This window comes from Seriola dumerili, unplaced genomic scaffold (genome assembly GCF_002260705.1).
Source record: "Seriola dumerili isolate Sdu_G_001 unplaced genomic scaffold, Sdu_1.0 BDQW01000138.1, whole genome shotgun sequence".
Classification (NCBI taxonomy): domain Eukaryota; kingdom Metazoa; phylum Chordata; class Actinopteri; order Carangiformes; family Carangidae; genus Seriola; species Seriola dumerili.
Window position 1 is genome coordinate 19,876,423 of NW_019174393.1, and position 23,306 is coordinate 19,899,728.

Genomic DNA, 23,306 nt, shown 5'->3' on the forward strand with positions numbered 1-23,306 from the left:
TTTAAAACAGAATGATCTTGAAAAACACTTTAATTTTTATTGTTGTGTTTTATTTTCGGTATTTCTGTTTTGTTTTGTTTGTCCCAATGATAGGAACTTTAATGTTGTTGCCGACTGGAACACTTGTTCTTTGACCTGTCACCAAACCGTTCAAAATGCAGCTGCCTGGCTCTTTAACCAGAAACATTCCTCCACTGGCCCCCAATCAAATTCAGCATCCATTCTAAAATACTGGTGCTCACCTTTAGAGCCTCGCATGGTCAAACACCCCAATACATGTCAGACAGCAAACATTGTGTAAATAATCAACTACTAACTAACTACTTTCTCCAACAAGTTACATGACGTGTGCATGGGTGCAGTGGGTTCCGCTGTGGCCTCACAGCAAGAACGTTCCTGGTTTGAACCTGCTGGCCAGCTGGAGCCTTTCTGTGTGGAGTTTGCATGTTCTCCCCATCTGTGTGGGTTCTCTCCGCGTCCTCCAGCTTCCTCCCACAGCCCAAAGACATGCAGGTGAGGTTAATCTTAATTGGCTGTAGTGTGAATGTCAGCATGAATGGTTGTTTGTCTCCATATGTCAGCCCTGTGATAGGGCCCCCACCCTTGCCCAATGTCAACTGGGATTTGAAAACAGAGACAGTTGCTGTTGTAGTTATTTGTATGTGCCTTAACCATTCAACTACCAGGATGCTCGACGCCTAATCCATGGTTGAGTCATTTCTTGCTTGCTTAAAGGTGCTTAAATTTATTTATATCAATCCAAATAATCCATCGATCCATAATCAATCCAACTAACCCTAACCCAAACATGTCAGCCTTTAAAATATCTATTATGTTTAAGCTTTTGGTTGGACTGCTACAGTAATGTAAACGCTGACTGACTGACTGATGAAGTTACTCCACTGGTTAGCTGGTTGAGTGTTGCACTTTTCCCATTGGACATTGCTCTTTCAACATGATTTGGTGCAAACAGGTTCTATTATGTCATCAGGGGGTGTTTACAATGGATCCTCAATAGAGATGGGAATTACGACTCCTTGAAGGGAGCCAGATCTCATTGTTCGAGCTGAACCACAACAACGGGTCCTGCCTTATAAACAACGTCCCTTACTGACTGACTGACTGACTGACTGAGTGATGAAATTACACTATTTCCTGTATCCCTTCAAATTAAAAGGCCCCTAGCATTTCAAACATGGTCCAGCCAGAACTAGTAAGTAGGTGTAGAAAGAGGAACATCAGATGTTAGTTGTGTTAAACTTCCATATTCTTCTGGAATATATATTCAGCTTTTCACTGCCTTTTGGTTGATTTGTAAATGTTTTTGTACAGAGGCTAAGATGAGCTAATCTACCTGTGTAATCTACATGTGGCTTGCTTATGCTAATGCTAGTTTGACTGCTCCTATTGGGTTGAGGTGATAGCATTCTGTATAGTTGTTTGCACTGCAACATAAAAGAGCAATCAGTGAGTAATTTCTTTGTTGACAGCTGAGGTGATCTTGAGTTGGAAGAGGTTGGTGAGCACTAACGATCATTTTAGAACATAGAAAACACAGAGGTCATGGACATCTTACCCTTTCAATACAGTAATGACTACTGCTGTGTGGATAAAAGGATAGCTGATCCCTTCAAGAAAAAATAACCTGGAATGAGATGCTGTTCAACTGAAGGACATTTATTTTGACATTATTGGCCCATGTGAGCCACAACAGCAAACAAAACATTTCATCCCAAAAGAGAAGATGTTCACTTTACCCACGAGAGCTTTAATAATATTTATAAGTAGTTTCATGCCAATAATTAAAATGGAATGAAACGCTTCAAAAAATATAATAGTCACTGCTGTACAACTGCAAGTGAGTACAAAAAGATCATCAAGTCATTGCACTGTATTACAATGTTGTAGAAAGAAAATGGCATTAATGGCGTGACAGAGAGAAATACCTTGTCAACCAGTCAATCTCTAGAGGCACATATTGGAGTTGAAGAGGACCGGTGGCCACATTCACATGCACATAACAGGCTGCTGGATTATTAGAGTGAAGAGGTGGTTTACTTAAACATAAGGAAAGATATCCCCGTCATTACTCCTGGAGCAACAGCGATTGACTTCATAATCAGGTTGCTTCATCCGGATCAATTTTCTCTGACCTTGAATCAGGTGTTTAATCAGGTGATGTTTACACTGATTATATTAGTCTGATATGAGGAGGAAACCAGACTGACATTAAAACTGCTAATTAAACTGTGTGTATTGATGTGGACACAACACATACATGTAAACAGCATGTTACTGACACATAAACACCCACTGGAGTGCTGTGTGCACAACTGCCCCCCCCCACCCCCCACCCCCACCGAGGATAACAGACAAGACCAACGGTCAGAGGAGATGAATGAATGAGCGAACGAATGAATGAATGAAGGGAATGCAGGAGACATAATATACAAAGAATTTCATGCCTTGTTTTAGAGAAGTGTGTTAACATTTACAGAATAAAACAGGAAGCTGAGACCGCAAAGATGAAAGGAACACATGACGTAAACATCTCTGCTGATTGGTTGATCCAAAGTAAAACTTGACCATTCACCAAGCCCTGATCTCGTTAGCTCATGTTGCTACACCTGTCACTGATGGTGCACTTGATGGCTACATAAATAGTGTTGTACTGTAATACTGAGGCTAAAGCTGCTGAGATGACGATCATGTGGAAACAGCTTTGTTCTTGTATTACAGTGAAGAAGTCAGTCCTTGTGTTATTTGTATGATAAGGTAAATGTCTTTCATTCTAACTAAATGCTGTTTGGCTGCTGAGTTTATGTACTTGTTTTCATGTTCTCACTAAATGTTACATGAGACGGTTTTTGGATCTACACACTATCTCTCGTAGTGGCTGGAATCCAAACTTCTCCACATCAAATCTTCCACACATGATTTTACAAAATGGATGTGCAACAGAGCTTTTTTAATTGTCACCTGTAGCCCTACCTGTAGTAGATAGTTTATGATGTGCCCTTTGGCCATCTATGTAATGCTCACTAACCAGTGACGGGCTGCTTAGCTGGAGATGTGAATGTTTACAGATTACATTAGAGTAGACAATGTCAGTTCTTTTGGCTCTTGTGTTTTGGGTTTGGAAAGGTGAGACCACCCTCTGAGCTCTTTATACAGCCCCACGCACACTGCTTCAACATGTGGACTAATCTGAAACATGCTGTACAGCAAGCATGTCTGGACCTGGTTATAGCTGCTAAGCTATGATTGGACAATCACTGTTTGGGGGTGGTTTAGCAAATTCTCAACAACTGGCTGCGCCCTGGTACAGTCAAGTGTTGGCTGTCAGGCTGCAAAGATACATTTAAACTTGATTTAAATGAAGTTATCTTTCTTATTTCTTATATTTGTGTGCATTCTTGTGTAAACATCATTCACTATATTAACTCTTGGAATAAAATTGTCTGACTCCTCTTGGTCCAGAGTAAACACAGTTACAGTGCTAGTCCTCGAGACTGGATTTGGCCCCCAGAGTGAAAAAGGCTGAGAACCAGGAGACAGGTTAGAAAGAGGGAAACAAAACCATATGAAAATTGTTCAACAAGCAAAATAACGGCAGGCTTCACCTCACCTGGCCTCCACCCCAACTGTCTGTGACCCTCCACTGATGTAATGGTGTAAAGCATAATACATAAACAAATTTTGTGACACGATGGGTGGTAAATCCCCAACATATATTCTAGCCAGAGAGAAGACCTCCGAGTGATGCTGGCAGAGTAGACAGCAGCCAGGTTTCCTCAGCATTGTGGGTGCTGGCTGGTTTTTCCTGCTCCTCTGAACTAAACCAGCGATTTAATACACAAGTGCTTTGGTGCAAATAATGAAGATCAGAATGCTACTGAGAACAGTCTATATTTATGAAATATAATGTCTTTTGTGTGTAGAAAACAAACAAAAAACGGAGCAGAAAAAAGCTTCTAAACCATCACGTGGTTGAAGTGAAGTTTCATCCAGTCGGTGAAGCAGAGGAATGTGCTGGCTGGTGACAGAGAGCACCACGTTCCCACAAGGCTTAAAGGTGTGAGATGTCGGTTGGCAGACAGCAGAGTTCCCGTCACGCTGCCGCTGCCTCAGTCTCCCACATCGCTGTCCTGGTCTCCTATCAGCCACAGGAAGTGGAAACTGAGCGCCAGCAGGGCGGTGCCCAGCAGGTCACCCAGAGCCGTTAGGTAAGGGATGGAGAAACTGTCTGGGTCTTTGCCGCTCCGCCACATGGAATGGACCATCCAGTCTGCTATACATAACAACAGCAACACCTGCAAGAGAAAGAAAGCAGCATTAGACTGCAGCTTCCTAACATGGAGATCCTGCAGGAAGCCCACATGGTTACTCAGGTGGATTCACATCTGTCAGAAAGCAAAGACAAACAAGACATAGAGTCGACACAGAGCAGGAATGAAAAGTCTATGGTAAACGACTAGTTTGAAACCCTTCTTCGCTTTCTTGCTAAGAGTTTCCACTGGTTGTCACAGTCACATCAGTCCCTGTATGGAAAATTGTTGCCCTTTGATTTCTGCATGAATTAAACAAATGACGTTCATATCACACATATTTAAAAATAAATATTTAACAAATTAGTGTATTTGTGCATTTCACTAAATACTTTCACACTATGTCTTGCAAAACCAATACTTTTTATTTATATTAAGGATGCTGTACCTAAGAAACAAAAAGCCTGACGTTTTTAATTACATTACTTTCACTAAGGTACTACCTCAAAATTAAAGACCCCTCCGTTCAAGTGTTTCACCTTGTTAACATCCATATGATGTTTTTATATCATACAAGACATATGATGAGTGAAATAATCATCAACACCATGACTGAGTGTTTTCACCTTGAACTGCAGTGAACCAGTGACCGTCTCATAAAAACAGGTTCAGACAGCCAGGGTGTCATACATCACAAACCTAAGGAACCAATCCTGTCAACTTGTGGGGACGGGGGGCGGGGCTAAATAAACCTGTAACCTTGTCAGTACACAGAGAGAGAGTTAGCATTAGCACAACCACTAACAGCCACTGCCACAAACTAACAAACAACATAAACAAATAAAATGCTAACTATGCTAACTGTTCTGATACGTCTGCTAGTCTCTGGTTCTGGTCTCAACAGACTCCTCATCTGAGTCTGGGTCTGACTGAGGCTCAAACATGTGGCTGAGTCTCTCTGATGTTTCCTCCTCTAACCATCTTGATACTCTCTGCTCTTTCGCCTGTCCACCTGGAACAACAGGTGGTGGGCGGGGCTCAAGGCCTGATCCAGATCTCTCAATCAGGAAGTAAGAGCAGATGAGCTTACAGCCCATTTTTGATTGATTTTTTTTTTTTTTTTTTTTTCACTTTTTATGTGTGAAAATCATGTTTACCATAATATGAATCATAGCAAAAGGAAACTGTTAACTGAAAGGTTTGTACATTGAGGGCATCACTGCATACTGCTAACCAGGATGGGAGCAAGACGCCAAGAGAGGAGAGAAGCAGTTCAAAGGTCAGGAGAGGCAACTGAAAAAGCCTCCTGCTGGCTGAGGCATACAAGGGAGGAGGTGAGCTGGAAGCCAGGAGGAGAGGGGCAGTGAGCTTGTCTAGACTAGTTTGGAATTGCTTCCTAGGGATGTATGTAAATCTGGAGTTTACAAAAGCTATAAATACTTTGAAACAACAGTTCCGGGTTCCTTCTGGTGATACCAACAACTTCACTGATAGTGGCTCACAAATGAACCATCTCTGTAGTCACATGTTCCAGGTTCAATCTATCACTGTCTTATTAGTAACTTCAGTGGAGACGTGATGGTGTCAGGTGGTGATGGAGTGAGGTCGTAGTTAAGTAGATGCTTCTCAAAGCCATCCATTCTGTTGTTGTTGTTGGTGTTGTTGTTGTTGTTGTGTCCAGTTGATTTTTTCTGGTCAATGGTAAATGGTTGGTGTTTTGCTAAGTTTTCCTACTTTTTCTGACATTTTTGAATCTGGCCCCTGACAAATCCCTGATATTACAAAAAACTAAAACTAACACTGAAACTAATAAAAACTGAACTAAAATATTCAAAAAAAATAAAAACTAACAAAACAAATCTGCTTTAAAAACTAATTAAAACCAAAAAGTCAAAACAAAATATTAAACTACTATAACCCTGCTAATTAGGAAACGTTAGCATGCCAACATGCTAAAGATGGGGAACATGGTAAGCATTAAATCTGCTTCATCTGCATGTCAGTATTGTCACTGCGAACATGTTGGCATGTTGACATCAGCATTTACACTGTGCCTCAGTGCAGCTTCACAGAACTGTTAGCATGGTAGACTGTTGTGTTCTTCTAAATTACATGATAGTGATAATTAGGGTTGTTGTTAGGGTAATTTGCCCAATATGTTGAAGATCTGGGCCTGAACGTGTCATCTCCTGGTTGTAATTTTATTTATTTATTTATGTTCTCTTTCTTTTGACTTGATTATTAAAGCTCTTGTCTACTTTTCTTTTCTTCTTCATGGCAGTAATAAAGACCATCACGGCAAACGAAAGGAGAACAAGAGGCAGACTTAAGTGTAATTCATAACCAAGGAACAAGCAAGACGGAGGAGTTTGTGTTATCAACAAGTGCTTCAAATGCCATGTCGAATGGCACAAACACTTAAAGTGTAGTGGAAACAGAGGAGTAATGCAGCAGATCAACCGACAGACGAGTGAAGATAGTGGTATTCATAATTCAAGCTTCCACACATGGAGGGAATGGTGCCGAGAGAAAAAGACCAGTCTATTAAAAGATAAGGATGAGTCTATAATTTAAGGGGAATGAGCTGTCCGGCAGTTGGCAGTGCAAACATTATAAAAACAAAAAAATATTGCAGTTAGTGAAAGATACTGACATTTTCAGAATACAAGCAGGGATGATGGTATCAGGACAGAACAGGGAAAATTGATGATGACAATACATCCTTTTCTGTGTAGAAAAAAAAACACAAATGTATGAGTTCTGATAACCTGTTGACAGCCCTGTCTTTGAAGTTGAGTAATCCTGTTAAACAACATGGCGTCCTGCTTTCCTCTCCAATAATGTTCAGTCATGACAAGATGAAAGCGTCGCACAGGTGAACAACAACCTGTCAAAGCTGACAATTCTGTGAGCGAAAGGTTGTAGCTTTGTCTTTTATTCATGATGACAGGGCGGCAGAGTTGGACATCCTCTCTGTTGTTGCAGTTGCTGCTTTTGTACCATCGTCCACCTCAAAACTGTCAACTACAATCCATCATTTACAATACACAGGTTTTCATCCAAGATATTAGTTTGTTTTTTTTCCTTGGACAAACAGCACTAGACACAAAGGGAAAGACGGAGACTTGAGTGCAAAGTTTCAGACTGTCTTGTGGTTTAAGGAGGCAGATACATCCAATTTCCAAATTTTGCCAAAAGAAGCAATAAATGAAAGAGACAAATTTAACAAAGTACCGATTCCATCATATTCTCTCTCTCTGGTACTGTATCTGGTTCCTTAATCATACCAGTGGCAAGAGAGAAGAAGCATCTAAAAGACGAAGCTGTTTGATCTTCTGGGATGCCGACGCTCACCCACATATGTCAATTTATCCAATGACACATCACTTACACAAGAAGTTAATGGAATATCCAGCTGACTGAATGTTACTCAGTTTGTTGTGGCTGCTGTAGCAGAAGTTGATTGTAATTCCTCCAACTCTCACACCTGAGATAAAATCATGCTCCAAAATGTGCAATCATGAAATTTTCTTTCATGTAGCAACTTGAAAAAGAATAAGAATGTGTGGGTCTGGCAGTGGGCAAACTCACCAAACCAGCCTGGAAAAATGAAGACTTACCTCTAATAAAGACCTGTTACCTTCTGCAGCTGAGGTAAATAAAGGCCCCACCCACTTTTTGAGGAAATAGGATAGTTGAATACTGATGTGGATCTGCTCTAAACACCCCCTGATAACATAATAGAAACTGTTCATGCCAAGTCCTTGTTTTTCTCCACTGTAGGGAAATGAAAATGTCTTTACTCACTTCTCCATTTCAGCAACTTTGAACTTTGGCTGGTGAAGAAAAGAATCTAATAGGTCCTTCGTGTTTAATCTTATGTTTGGCAGGTAAAAAAGGGTGTAGTCAGTATCACTCTCCTGCAGAATCTTTTTCATTTCACTGAATTCTTCAATATTGTGCTGAAGTTTGGCGCTGTAATGAGTAGAAAGAGATCTTATCCAGAGGGATGTTGTCTTTCTCCCGTGCAAGCCAGAGGACCTTTTCCTTTTCCTTGTGGACAAAAGTCACAGTCACAGTCTGTCTGAAACTTTTCCAAAGTGGTGAACCCTCTCTTCCATGATACAGGATAGAAAGTCGTCACAGCCCGGGAACCCCAATGCATCCGGTCTTTGTCTTCTCCGATACATTGATGATCCTCATGCTGGACCTCCTGCTACAGTTTTCAAGGTCTTCTAGATACAGCTCAAGTATAATAAAAGCAAACAGGAAGCGGCTGACCACAATTTGTCAAAACAGACGATCTGTATATTTTTGTTAATAAGAGATTTCCATTTTTCATTTGTAATAATGTTGCAAATCTAACAACATTGTTTCACTTTGTCATTATGGGTTATTGAGTGTTTTTATCCATTCAAAATTAAATCTACAGCACTATATAGTGTGCAGAAAGTAAAGGAGTGTGGATACCTTCTGAGGCCACTGCATATAAGACGCTTTTGTCAGTTTGGCATGTTCATGTGTTTTCTCAAATACAATCCGAGTTTTAAGATGTTTTCTCTGAGACACAAAATTCCCTCCTCTGTTTGCTCAGATCTTCTTCTCTGAGCCCCCTCTGTCTTTGTGTCTTGATTAATCATGCAAGTATACACAACCCCTCAAACTCGTGCTCAAAGAAGCCTACAATTCCTGCCTGAAAGAACACACGCGGTCCTGCTTAATGTCACTCTACTGCTGCTTCAGAACACCGCAAGTACTTATCATCTGAACATAATTGGATTTAGCCGCCCTCTTCGAAATAACTGCTCACTGAAATGCTTGATTTCCAGACCGTTACAAGCTGTTTCACTTCATTGATCTGATATTGTAGAATAACTCATTCTAGTGTATGACCTGAATAAAATTATACTCAGAAATGACGACAAAGTACATAGACACTAGAGATTTATTATGACTTTTCCTTTGTATTTGAGTATGTTCAACGGATGCATTTAAGAGTGAAAAAATGTGGTACCAAAGAAAAAGGAACCTTTTGTCAAACATCTGGCTTCTTTCAATAACCACTTACACAAACTTATAAACATTTGTTCTATGAAGTTAAGATTCCTAGAAAAGACCAAAATACAATGAATTGGTCCAACTAACAAGTGTTGCCTGTATATCCAGAGGCTGATACATCTTATTCCTCTGAGCCATAGAGCTCCATTGTTGTCTAAACTATTAAAAACACTAGTAACACACCATAGTGTAGAAAGAGGTCCACTGACTAAGAGAAGTACTTCTTGTAAGGCAGGGGCCACTGAACATGCTCAGGAACATGATTCATATCGTCAACAATCCTCTTCAGCTTTTATAGTTTGCATTAGAAAATTAAGAGTTCTGTACCTGATTGTGGGAATACCTGCACCACATAATCACACACTTCTTCCCTTCAGATCCTGTCAAAAACTGTGAGTTTGCTTTGCCCAAGCTGAAAAGAGTCTCCAACACTCTGGGTCTCAGCTGTGCAGAGATCCAGGCCGTGTGAAACACATCAAAGTTCATCCTGGTCTCGCACATCTTGCAGCTCCAGCAGCATCGGCTCCTGATCATTGCAGCATCTACATTCTACCTTGGTTGGCATTGCTTAGCCCTGACTGCAGCTGCACCACTAGTCTCCCTTAGTTCTGTTCAGGTGCTCAGCGAGTCTGTGTTGTATTTCCTGCTCTGAATACTCCAGCTACAGAATGAAGGAATCCATCACATCCGACAATTGTCTCATTTTGTTCATCAAACATACATTCATACTCGTCCTGGACATTCTACATCTCTCAGAAAACCTTAGTCCAAAGTCAGCAGCTTATGATATGTAGCACAACAGGCTAGCAAAGTAGTGTAAACAGAAATGTTTGTCTGAGCATGCTCAGTGGCCTCTGCCTTAAAGGAACTACTCTCCAGAGACAGTGAAATCCATCACTGTTAGATAAACTACCAGTTCAATTCAAGTCAAGTCAAGTTGTCAGAGAGTCAAGTCTCATGGCAGTACACAGCACACAGGACCAATACTGAGGTGCTACAGAGGAGTGATAGGTTGCTGAAATCTGCCTTGTCTGTAGCCATTCACACTCCTCTGTGGTGACTTGGACTTGAAGACTGGTGAGTCGAGACTTGACTCAGACTTGAGATTTAGTGACTTGACAACAACACTGGCAACAACAGAAATGAATCACTGAATTCATTCACTGTTCATACTGTAATACCTGTGGACTTGACCTCTCAGTGGAAGCACAAGTGCAGGAAGACTGTGACTGTGCTGCCCAGAGACACAAGGTTCATATGATTGTAATGGAGAAATTTGTGTCTTTGTGTCTGACCTCTGAGCATAGCCGAGCAATGTGACATACAGGTCTAGCAACTTTCTCACAGCTTAAATTTTCCAGATCTCTGATCTGTCAAAGTAACATTTATGACATCTGATACCCAGCTTTCACTCAAATAATGAGGTTTGGGCTTTAGAGAAAGAGGAGTTCACCTGTTCTTAAAGAGCCTTTATTGGCTTGTATCTGATCAAGTCCTGACCCATGGAACAGAACATTACATTACCGTAGTCTTTCATATTCATCACTGTTAAACTTTATGTAACCTTCTCAGAGTTTCTTTACTCACAAACTGTCAAATCTTCTTGTGCCAAGTTGTATTTTGACACCTCAGTGTCTTATTGCATTATGTTGCCTTGATTTATTTTGCTCTGCATCATTCTTAGTCTAAATATGCAGTGTGGGCTTGCATTGTTACATCATGTTGTGTTGTTGCAGAGTTAGATTTTCATGTTTGTACTATATGTCCTTGGTTATTTATTCACTATAGGTTTGTGTGAAACAATCAACCACATGAGCAAACTTTAACTAGCTTCTCTCCTTCTCTGCTCACTGCCTCTGCTGCGAGGCTCGCACAGATATCACAATGAGTACAGCTATTCTGCAGAAATGTTTCAATTTCTCCCCTAATTTTTTATGGCTTTCACTTTAAATAGAACATTATCAAACTGCACCATGTGCAGTTTCTGCTTATCGCTGCTATTAAAGAAACAGACTGTTACAGTACTTTCACTTTTTTTTTTTTTTTTGCCAAAATGTGTCTCACTCCATGTCGAGCACAGAGAGAGAATATGAAACGTTTTTGTAAGGTCTGTATACGTACACTGAATCTGACATAGATATGAGTGTGTGTTGGATATTTGAAATGCAGGTTGTACTCAGGGTTACAGCAGGTCACAGGATGGAATGTATCTGGATAAAGCACTCCAGTTTCAGATATGCAGTGATACACTGGGGTCTTTAGAGAGCAGTGACTGAGGCTATTGAAAGGCATAACTAATGCTGCTGTCTATCTCATTTAAGTGTCTAAACTGAGCCACTTAGATTTTTCTCTTACCCAGAGCTGAAACATCTATAGAGAAGAAAAAGATATTCAAGTAAATGTTCCATATAAATGACCATGGAGGCAGATCATCCGCCACCCCCACTTAACACTGATACACAGTTTTGGTGAAGGACTTGCCTTGCAAGAGTCTAGTCCCTTCTGCCACAGCAGCCTTGGAGGCTCATCACACAAGGTTTTAAAATGTCTGAATTCAATTCTCTCCCGACAAACTGCTGTGATTACTGGATTCGCTCACAGTGGCGAATTTAATTAGTATCAAGTACAACTTTGGTGGACTGTGTGCACTTATTGTCCCATTAGCCACCAAGATAAGCTCGCTCACCATTAGCAAGCTCCTCGGCTCTTCCTTTCTCATCTTCAGAAAATTTTAATTGAACAAATAATGTATAATGGTAAAGAAAGAAAACAGAGCAGGAGAGAGAAAATAGAGAGATGCTCCAGGAGTTACTGTGACTGACTGACGCTAAGTTGTTAGGTGGTTAGCTTTACAGCGACAACAGTTCACCAACAAGCCCTGTGAGTACAGTCCCTGCATCACCGATGCTCCTAGGGGAGATATGAGATGAGATTCATTTTACTCCCTTTCTAATGTGACCCTCTGATGTAATTCAAGTGTTTTAACCTCGTTAACGTCCATATGGTGTTTTATATACACTGCTCAAAAAAAGGAAGGGAACAATTAATCATCATAGTATAACACCAAGTCAGTTAAACTTCAGGGATACCAATCTGTCCATTTAGGAAGCACAAGTGATTGTGAATCAATTTCACCTGATTTGGTGCAAATGAAAGTGACAACAAGTGCAATGGAGAGGCAAAAGCAAGACAACCCCAAAAAAGTAATGGTTTTGTATGTGGTGGCCAGACAATTGCTCTCTCCTTCTCCTTCCTGACTGATTCTTCTCTAGTTAGCATGAGGCCGTACCTGCAGCCCAATCAGGTTGCAAAGGTAGTCCAGCTCCTCCAGGGTGGCACATCCAAATGTGAGGTTGCAAGAAGGTTTGCTGTGTCTCCCAGCACAGTCTCCAGAGCATGGAGGAGATACCAGGAGACCGGCCATTACAGCCATTACACGAGGAGAGCTGGACAGGGCCGTAGAAGAGCATCAACCCAGCAGCAGGACTGGTACCTGCTCCTTTGTGCGAGGAGGAACAGGAGGAGCACTGTCAGACTCTACAACATGACCTCCAGCAGGCGTCTGGTGTGCACGTTTTTGACCAAACTGTCAGAAACAGACTCCATTAAGGTGGCATGAGGGCCCCACGTCCTCTAGTGGGACCTGTGCTCACAGCCCAGCACCGCGTAGCTTGATTGGCATTCGCCAGAGAACACCAGAACTGGCAGGTGCACCATTGGCGCCCCGTTCTCCCATCTCACAGACGAGAGCAGGTTTACACTGAGCACATGTTACAGATGTGAAAGAGTCTGGAGATGCCGTGGTGAACATTATGCTGCCTGTAACATCATATATCATGACCGGTTTGGAGGTGGGTCAGTTATGGTCTGGCGAGGGATATCCTTGGTGGGTCACACGGACCTCCATGTCATAGCCAACGGTACCCTGGCTGCTGTTATGTACCCGATGCAGGACAATGCCCGGCCTCATGTGGCCAGAGTGTGTAGGCACTTCCTGGATGACGGAGGCATTGATGCCATTGACTGGCCCTCATGTTCACCTGACCTAAAACCAATTGAGCACCTATGGGACATTATTTATCGGTGCGTCCGACACCGCCAGGTACTGCCACAGACTGTCCAAGAGCTCTCTGATGCCCTGATCCAGGTCTGGGAGGAGATCTTCCAGGACACCATCAGCTGACTCATCAGGAGCATGACCACACGTTGTCAGGAGTGCATACACGCGGAGGCCAACACACTACTGAGTCACATTATGAGATGCCGTGACGAAATTCATGCAAGTTGGAACAGCCTGTGATTTGAATTTTTACCTTTGATTTTTGGTGCGATTGTGAATCCAGCCCTCAGTGGGTTGATGATTTTGGTTTCCATTGACCGTTGTTACATCACTTTGTTCTCAACAAATTATAGAGTGTACATCAGTAAAGATTTTTAACTTGAATAATTCGTTCATCAAGATCCGATGTGTGATTTAAGTGTTCCCTTAATTTTTTTGAGCAGTGTATAATACAAGACATACGATGAGAGAAATAATCATCAACACTATGACTGACTGTTTTCACCTTGAACTGCAGTGAACCAATGACAGTCTCAAAAAAACAGATTCAGACAGCCAGGGTGTCATACATCACAAACCTAAGGAACCAATCCTGTCATCTTGTGGGGTCGGGGGGCGGGGCAAAATAAACCTGAAACCTTGTTAGTAAAGAGAGCCAGATTTAGCATTAGCATAACTACTAACACTGTGTCAGCCACTGCTAGTTACAAGCTACCAAATGCAAATAAAAGATGCTTATTACACTAACTGCTCTGAAAGATGCTAACTATGCTAATTGCTCTGAGTCTGGGTCTGACTGAGGCTCAAGCATGTGGCTGAGTCTCTCTGATGTTTCCTCCTCTAACCATCTTGATACTCTCTGCTCTTTCACCTGTCCACCTGGAGCAAGCAGGTGGTGGGCGGGGCTCAAGTAGATGAGTTTCACACCCAGTTTTTATGTGTGAAAACCATGTCACTGACACTCAACCCCCGCACAGTTAAAATTGTTGCTCCAGTGTCCCTCTGCCTTTCCCCCTGGCAGTCTGTCCCAACATATTTTAGACTTCAGACATTTTCAGCCATGTCAATGCTTAGATATATAATAATAATATATAAATATATAAATATAATTCATAGAACAGTAGGTCGAGACTAATTCTCTTCGACACTGGCTGATAATGGCTTGAGCTTCACTTGTGTCACCTGAAGTGTGTTTTTTACTGGCTGACACTGAAACATTGAAAGCGACTTCAGTCCCCAGAGTCTCCACCTTCACTGAGAGTGGTTCAAAGATGGAACTGTCAGCTTCACTTCACCAGACACAGCACAGGCAAAGACCAGTGACACAATATTAATGAGTATCAAAGTTGGAAATTTGTCCCATACATTGTATCACTTAGTTGTAGTAGTGCTATACTATTTCTTCTACTCCTCTGCTATTAGCTGATCTCTGTATCTATATGCCTGGGGGGTGAATGTGACATTGTCAAAGAGTTCTCACAGATTCTCCTGGAGGCAAATAACTCACAGACTACACAGAACGGAACCAAAGCCAGCTGATGCAATACAGTGACTGTACATTACTTACTACTGTCACTGTGCATTAAATTAAAAGCAAGATAAACAGTAGGGCATGAATGTGCGTGACAGGGTTAGGCGATAAAAACTGCTTAGTGTGGACGTAGTCTGAGGCTCACTGTTTGCACTTGTGTCGTCCATATCGCCAGCTTTGCTTTGAATGAAGGTGGACTAATATTAGTTGGATGTCCCATCCAGGGGTATGACTGAACATGAGGTAGTATTTTTTAAGGGAACAGATCATGGAGACACATTTAGGGGAAAGTATAGTCAGAGACAGAGTTTCTCCACCTCTCTGCCCCTGTAGGAGACCAGCAGCAGGTCTGATTCAGTTCACTCCAATGGAAGAAGTGAATGTGATCACAGATCACTAATTCTTTCACCTCATAGTGACTGAAATACATACTCGATCAATTTTTCACAAGCCACAGAACTTCAGATTGTTCTGACATTAAAATTGTATTTTTCAGAAAACTTAGGATAAAATTAACTTTGTTCGAGACCTGTCTCTGTCTCAGCAACAAACTCTCATGAGATCTCACCACACAGATCTCTCTGTCGGTTCTGATCTAGTTTACTGCCGACATCGCTTTCCAACCATATAAACAGAAGTTTAGAGGGACTTATATGTGAATCCATGAATTAAAACTGATATAAAACTTGTATTTGTTTGTGTAATAATACTATTATTGTTATTATTATTGAAGTGTTTTTGGAGGGAAAACAGAAAGTATTAGACTGATATGATCTTGTACTGGGTTTATCAGATATAAGCCAGCAGATAAAACCGGGCAGCAAAATCAGCTTTACATTCAAACTGTATCTAGAGTTGTATTGGATTGTTTTTATGTTTTGACATGAACAAGCAGTTATGACCACGCCCACTTAGGAGACAGGAAGAGTAGACCATTTCTTATCATTGGCGCTGCTTGTAATGCATCATCTTAGTCAAAGAAGATCTTTGGTATAGTAACCGACATGAGCAGGATGAAGTCAGTGAGAGGTTCTAAATGTCAGTTTGGATACTTTCTGTGAATTTCCCAGCTCTAATATATGACTCTACAACATGTCCATCTGTTTGTATGTGCAGGATTTAAAAACAAGCGTCCCTGCTGGGAAGCATTTATCCATCTCACAGTATTAAAAATGAGCCTCAGATTGAAGATGGCATCAGGAAAATCTACAGTTACTATTGAACTTGCATATTATGTGCAGCATTCAGCCTAATAATTAGGGTCTGCTATTCTGTCTGTACAAATACACTGATGACAAAGCACATGAAATTCTATGAGTCATTTCAGCAGCATGCTTCAATAAACAAGTGCTCTGTAATAATTTTGCTGCTATGAAGCTGTGCAGAAAGAAACAATCATTTAGAGCAGAATTCTGCCAATTTTACAAAGACTGATCAACACAGACAATAAAGAAGTTCATTCATTACTCTGACATGCAGCGGCTCGTCTGCCTTTTGGCCTTACCCGGCGTGAGGGAAAATTGATGTTTAATGCACTTGAATGAAATTGATCCCTCTTCAGTAGTTGTAAATATTAGGATGTGAAAGAAGCTGAAACCAAAATCTTTCACCTAGCGCAATCTCTTGAGAATGTCTCTGCCATGTGATGCTCACCCTTAAATCAGCTCTACTGGCTGCAGACCAGATTGACTTGGAAAGTCTCCAGCTCCTCTGTGGCTGGGATTACATCCTAATGTTCCATGTCTACATTAAAGATTTAGGGAAGCCTTGAAAAGCCTTTGAGCAAAGCAAGCGTCCGACGCACAAAAACATACCAACTAAATTCTTAAAATTCCTGACTTGAAGACAGACCAGGATTCACCTGAGAAAGTAAAAGTAGTAATTCATAATTCAACTCGTTCCTCTGTAATTATCTCGACTGCTGCCAAAACAAAAACGTACAGAAGTCAGATTCCTTCAGATTCTTTGCCCCAAACCACAACACTGTAGATACACACACCTGCATCTGTGTTGAGAAGGATACACATCCAGTGATTCATCTGTCATATAAACTTCTTCATATTCCCACTGACAAGAAAATAATAATTCTGAGTAAGTATAACAGAAATCAACAGCACATGAAGTTTGGTGAAGCTTGTGCAGGTGCAAAAATGAGCCTCTTTCTAAAGTTCACAGTGCAGTCACAGATTATGACTCTCTGCGACCTAAGTGCACTCATATGTAGGAATATGGTTAAGTAAATAGTAGTAAGTTCAACAGTTCACAAAATGTCACAGCAAGATAAAGCAGGGGAAATATTCAAAATGAAGCATACATTTAAACTGACACTGTTTTTTTTCAAAGTGGTTAAAACATGTTTTTCTGCTGACCCTGTCCACAGCAGCTCATCACTCAGCTTCTGTACAGGTGCTCCTGCTGTTCTCTACATCAACTCTACTCCAGGTAATATAAGAACCTCACACAACGCCACGACAAATATCCAAAACTATTCCTTTAAAGTCAACATGTGCTCACCTGCAGCATAGCAGCAGCCAGGTACACAGACATGAAGATGGGTGTCAGTGTGGTGTGGCCACTCTTCATCAGGTGGATGGTGTAGAGGAAGATTATGTGACCAGGAATCACCAAAAGGAGGAGCACCTGAGCAGACCTGTGATTGGCTCCTGAGAAAATACAACATGGAGTGAGGAAATAAGGTTAATGGTGAATGTGAGGAAACCATGTCTGTCTTTCTAAAACACAAACAAACTGCCTGGTAGGACGGAGACAGAGACATGCAGCAGCTCACCGAGCTGAAAACTGCTGTTTACAACTAACAGTTTGAAGCTTAACAAACCTGCAGACACAGTCAAAGTCACTGAGATCACATGTTTGATGTGAACATTGACTGAAGCTCCTTTACTTTATGAAATGCTAATCGTGTGCTTATGCACTCACCTGTACCACAGAATGTGCGGCAGGGGTAGTAGCAGCCTTTGGCCTCGTCAGGAACCTCCCCAGGAGCACAGTGGAAATGCAGGTGAGTGGAGATCCTGCTGGACTGGATAGCCACCAGGTTCCCTCCGATACCTGGACGACATAGAGATGTGAAAGATTATTTTGTCAATTCATTTGTAAATGATTTGGTCTATAAAACATCAGAAAACAGTGGAAAATGTTGAAAAGTGTTTTCCACAGCTTTCTACATTCAGGAACTTTGTCTGTAACCGTACTGGAAAATTAGCTCCACCAACTAATTATCTCAACATCTCACACATTAATTCATTTTCTTTTGCAGATTTTCTGGGAATTCATTAAACACTCAATTTTGTATGGAAACCTGGTTAAAATAGCTGCTGTGAAAAATGTCTGTTTAATTTCTTTTTCCACCATCAGAACAAACGAAGTGCTGCTGCAGAGCTGCAGTCAAATGGTTGCTTGACAGCTCCACTGTAGATATTGCAGTGTAGGTTTTGAGTTTCAGCTCAGCATCAGATTCTACCCACTGAAATCACCACAACACATTCACTACTAGTCAAAAGTTTTAGAAAATTTTACAGTTTTTATTGAAAGTCCAGTGATTAATGGTACAAAGGTCACTGGTAAACGGCTCATGGTAAAAAAAAAAAAATGTTGAGTTCACCAAAGATCAAAACTCTTCAGGCCTTTTTCAGGGATGAAGAAGTTGGTGAACTTTCATCTTTCCTGCAGCAGTGGAAGTAAATAAAAGTTAATGTAAACAGGTTGATGACTGACACACACTCTGTCTGTACAAAGACAGTGATGGAACAAACTGTGCTGCTAACAATAGAAGAACAGAACCAGGCAGAGGCTTCACATGATGAAGACCATCACAGTCTCCAGACCTGAACCCCCATGGGGCTGGTTTGGGATGAACTGGTAAGAAGGTGAAAGCGAAGCAACAAGCGCAGTACATAAGTGAAAACTCAACTTTCTGAACAATGATTGATTCCCATTGTCCAAACCTCCTCCTGAACATTGAGTAGGTCTGATCAACAGATACTGGAAGCCATACCACTTATGCTTATAGGGTTGCGGGGGGTCTGGAGCCAATCCCAAATGTCACTGGGTGAGGGCGGAGTACATCCTGGACAGGTCGCCAGTCCACCACAGGGCATATGTCAGCCAATCAACCATTCACGCCTATGGGCACTTTAGAGTCGCCAATTAACCTGCATATGTTTGGTATGTGGGAGGAGGCCTATCCCAGGCCTTGGGTTGGGACCCAGAACCTTTTTGCTGTGAGGTGACAGTGCTATCCACTGCAACACTGTACTGCCCCAAAGAAAGTTCAACAGTTATTAAATCCAAGGTTCACTGACTGTTTCCAACAGAGCTCTGAATGTCTAATGACTGTGTTCAATAAAGACGCAAAAGATAATAATTGTTTGTGTGATATTATCTTAGTGACTTGTGACCAATCACTGCAGAAAGCAGGTCATTCCACAGAGTTCACATACTTTTTCTTGCCACTGTTTGCACTGTGCACCAAAATACTGAACAGACTCCTAAAGTGGAATTCAAGGTCAGGACTTTACCATGCTGTTGGAGCACTACTTGTGAAAATAGAGCCCAGAGAGCAATGATCAGCGTGTGTGTGTGTGTGTGTGTGTTACTCAACAAGCTGGTTTTTTCAACTTTCTTAATCTTGTCTTTGCTATAAACAATCTCAACTATCGGAAACAAAACACAACAAGTCCAAAATGACCCCATGTGATGTCTCAGTAGTCGCTGTATCTCTGGCATGTACTTCTATCAGCTCCAGTAAAGTGTAGCTACAGCAGCTTTGTGCAAGGGCTGAGCAATTACCTCAACACACAGCTAGAAATGTAGCTGCAAGATAATTACTGGGATGAAAACAAAGAGAAAGCTAAAATCTGCCACACTATATTCTGTCTTTTCATCTTTTAGTTTTTTCTCCCTCCCTAGTTACTGGGTAGTTTTGCCTTTTCATGCCTCTAAAAGCAACGGCTTTAACATTGCTTTGTATTAATCACCAATGTGAACCACTGCTGAGTTCAGGAAATGAGGGGAAGGTTAACTGATGATATCTTGGTCTTTTTTCACACTGTCACAAACATTTACCACATTTTTACTAGACAGTGAAATGATCATTGTCCTTGTTTAAAGCAGCTCTGTAGCTCAATTTTCCTCATGTAAAATTTTAATTAACATCAAGCAGATGAACAGTCAGGGTGAATGTGGCTACTTTACATTCACATGCTGCAGCGATCACACCTTCCCTTTAGCAAGTAATGCACAGACTAACTTCCTGTGCCTCTCATCCTCCTAGCCACAGTCTGGTGACTAAGCCCTGCAGCAGGACTCGCATACTTGCAGATATAAACAACACAGGAGCAGACAGATGGGCACAGAGCTGCTCAGAGGAGGAGGAGGAGGAGCCTTTTTGTTCAGACTGGACCTAAGCAGAGCTGGAAAACAGCTTTCTTTATTCAGAATCATAAAAAATGCATCACCTAAATTCTTGCTGTGCAGCGATTAAACACATCTTCTATAGTGACTGTTCTGTAAACCGGGCTGTGTGTCTCAGACCCCCCCCCCCCCCCCCCCCAGCTCTAAACAGGCTTGTTATTGTGATGACTATATTAAATTAGACACTGCCAACGCCTCAGGGTGATGTCCACTTATATCAATCTATTGTAGCTCTTTGTCCGCCTGCTGACATTTTATTGGAGCATTACAAGCGCTCCTGTAAACGCTCCTGGGCCTGGAAACAGACACAATGTTACAATGAGCACTCACACTCGCTCTGCCTCGCCTCACACACCTGTCCTCACACTACATGCGGCTGATCAGGTGTGGGTCTTGGTCTTGGTTTTGGTCTCTTTACAGACGTGACAGTGTGATGACAAATCTTCAGGAAGACGCACATGGTTACTGCACCCAACTGTTGTTCGCCAAGAAATATTTCCAGCACACAGCACACTTCCCTTAACACCCCAATTGTCCGTCTGTTACACCTCTCTTGATTTATCTATTGTCAGACATTTATTTCTCTTCTTGTGCGATTCATTCAGGGTGTCCTGCCTGGCTCACTGGGACTTTTCATTCAGTATTTGGGTAAACTGACTCGCCTTCATGGTGCCATCTATAAATGTCATCTCCCCTACAGCCTTTGTACTCACATACCCCCATATCAGCTCACTCCCACCTCCATGTTTCACGGTCGGCACAGTGACGGCTCTGTTCTCAGTGTCCCAGTAAGTCATGGCTGTGTCACGGTGGGCCAGCATGGACCCTGAAGCTTACACAGCTAAATGGATTTATTATCTACATGTGTGTGTATCCTATTGTGACAAGTCAAAATGTCCACTTGTAGACTTGTCTGAATTCACTGGACGTGATGAGAAGAAAATGTGAACCTTATATTTTTGCTCCTATTTTTATGTCAAAACAGCAAGGGGGTAAGAAGGTATGAGGGGGCAGAGGTAGAGTGAAGGAGGTTTGGGGGCGATCCAGCTTATTCAGGTCACTGGGTATGACAGACGGAATGAAGACGAGGAGGATCTGCAGCGTGGCTATATGGGGAACTGCAGGGGGTCTACGCTCCTCTCCTGCTCTGCCCGAGGGTGGGGTGGGGGGGGCGGGGGCTGCTCATCTCATCCTGCTCCGCATTTCATTTCATTTTGTGTATTTGCACAGGTCGAACATAAAGAAACATAAAACATCACCCAACACAAAACAAATAACAAGGTGAGGGGAAAAACAGAACAAGATGAATAAGATGACCCATTTGTGTGAAATTTTGTCATAACTGCTGTGTGAAGTCTTGAGTAATGGCTAAAAAGTGTTTTGTGAGGTCACAGTGACCTTTGACCTTTAACCAACAAAAACTAATCAGTTCGTTCTTGAGTCCAGGTGAATGTTTGTGCCAAATTTGAAGAAGTTCTGTCAATGTGTTACTGAGATATCGTGTCCATGAGAATGGAACGGATGTACATAATCTGGCTGTTGCTGGTGTGGAGGAAAAAAAAAAACCCACCAGGTCCATTTGTGACGTGACATGATAGACTGAAGCTAATGAAAAAGGAAATTGACTGACAGACACTTCTTCAATATCAGAACGCCTTTAAGACTTTCAATATTAATATAGTTTAAGCGACCATAGATACCTTCCATTACACTAATGTATTAAAATGACACAGTGGAGTTCAGAGCGATAAAAAAAAAAGGTTTTCTCTCTCTCTTTTTTCATTTAACCTGTCACTCTTTCTTTAAAAAGCTCTGCACATCTCCCTGCCCACAGAGTGTCCTCTCACTGTCTCTTTCCTGTCTGCCCTTTGTGGAGCTGTAGTTTTTATCAGGACATGACCCGTTTTAATCAGCTGAAATACACAAGACGACTCTTCTCTTCCCGTGTTTGCAGCGACTTGTTTTTTTTTTTTTCTGACACTGCACACAAAATAAAACATCCTTGCCCGCACAAACCAACACACGCTTGTTTCCCCAGCTGTTCTGTGTCCAGGATATGTCTCGACGGAAAACCAATTAGAGTCAGAATCGTACTCCATCTCGTTAAATGTCTCTCATTAATGCCATTTAATTAAAATCTTATCTGTTGTTGTGGAGGTGCCAGAGCCCTGGCAACCATGGCTGAGCCTGTTAGAGGGAGATGGAAGCAGGAGGGGATGGAAGAAGACCAGTTTTATGAAGTGGAGACAGACGGAGCACGGCCCTCTGCCCAAACCAGTCTCATTAGCTAACATATTTATGCTGATGAGCATTCACAGTCTTTTTAGTGACCCTCATTTATCCAGGGGCTGTTGACTGAGCACACTAGTTTCTTCATTGACACCTGGAAGCTGCACAGCACAAGACAAATAGACTCTATTGTGCCTCATCCATCTTGTGAATAAACACTTTATTTCTATCACATCTCCGAGGGTCAAAAACTGCAGTAAATACAAAACTGAGCAGGATGAAGAAAACACACAACAGTTTCAACTAAACAGCTTGTTCCTGTCCGATATGTAAAATAAAAAATAGAGTGTATCACTTCTGCTCATGAAGACAGGTGCTCATTAAACCATCGTTTAACTAACCACATGTTTTACTTCTCACCACAAAGATTTAGGAACAGATTTAAGTCAACAAGATACAACAACTTTACATTTCAACGTTTATTTTTACCATTTAATCAATGAGGGTACTGGAGGGATTATAAATTATAAGTACTCTATTAATAATTAAATGTTGTTTTCTCATTTCAAGGAAAATAAGCGCTGTGACAACTACACAACAGAGAGCTTTTCAAAAATGTGCTTAATTTTAGAAATATCTCATAATTACTGCTGGCGGTTGCAATGACCTTGACCTTTGACCACCAAAATCTAATCAGTTCATTCTTGAGTCCAAATGAATGTTTGTG

At 41.6% G+C, this 23,306-nt stretch overlaps 1 protein-coding gene across 2 annotated transcripts in view; it reads right to left on the bottom strand.

Moving 5' to 3' along the window:
• Positions 1-1,661: 1,661 nt before the first annotated feature.
• LOC111224718 (solute carrier family 41 member 2-like) overlaps positions 1,662-23,306 on the bottom strand; it is a 41,879-nt gene continuing 20,234 nt past the window's right edge. For both annotated transcript variants that reach the window (XM_022749317.1, XM_022749318.1), the window contains exons 9-11: positions 17,855-17,986; positions 17,432-17,580; positions 1,662-4,313 (exon numbers count right to left, since the gene is read on the bottom strand). In XM_022749317.1, coding sequence (XP_022605038.1) covers positions 4,128-4,313; positions 17,432-17,580; positions 17,855-17,986 — 467 coding nt within the window. In that variant the 3' untranslated portion in view covers positions 1,662-4,127. The remainder of the gene's footprint in view (positions 4,314-17,431; positions 17,581-17,854; positions 17,987-23,306) is intronic.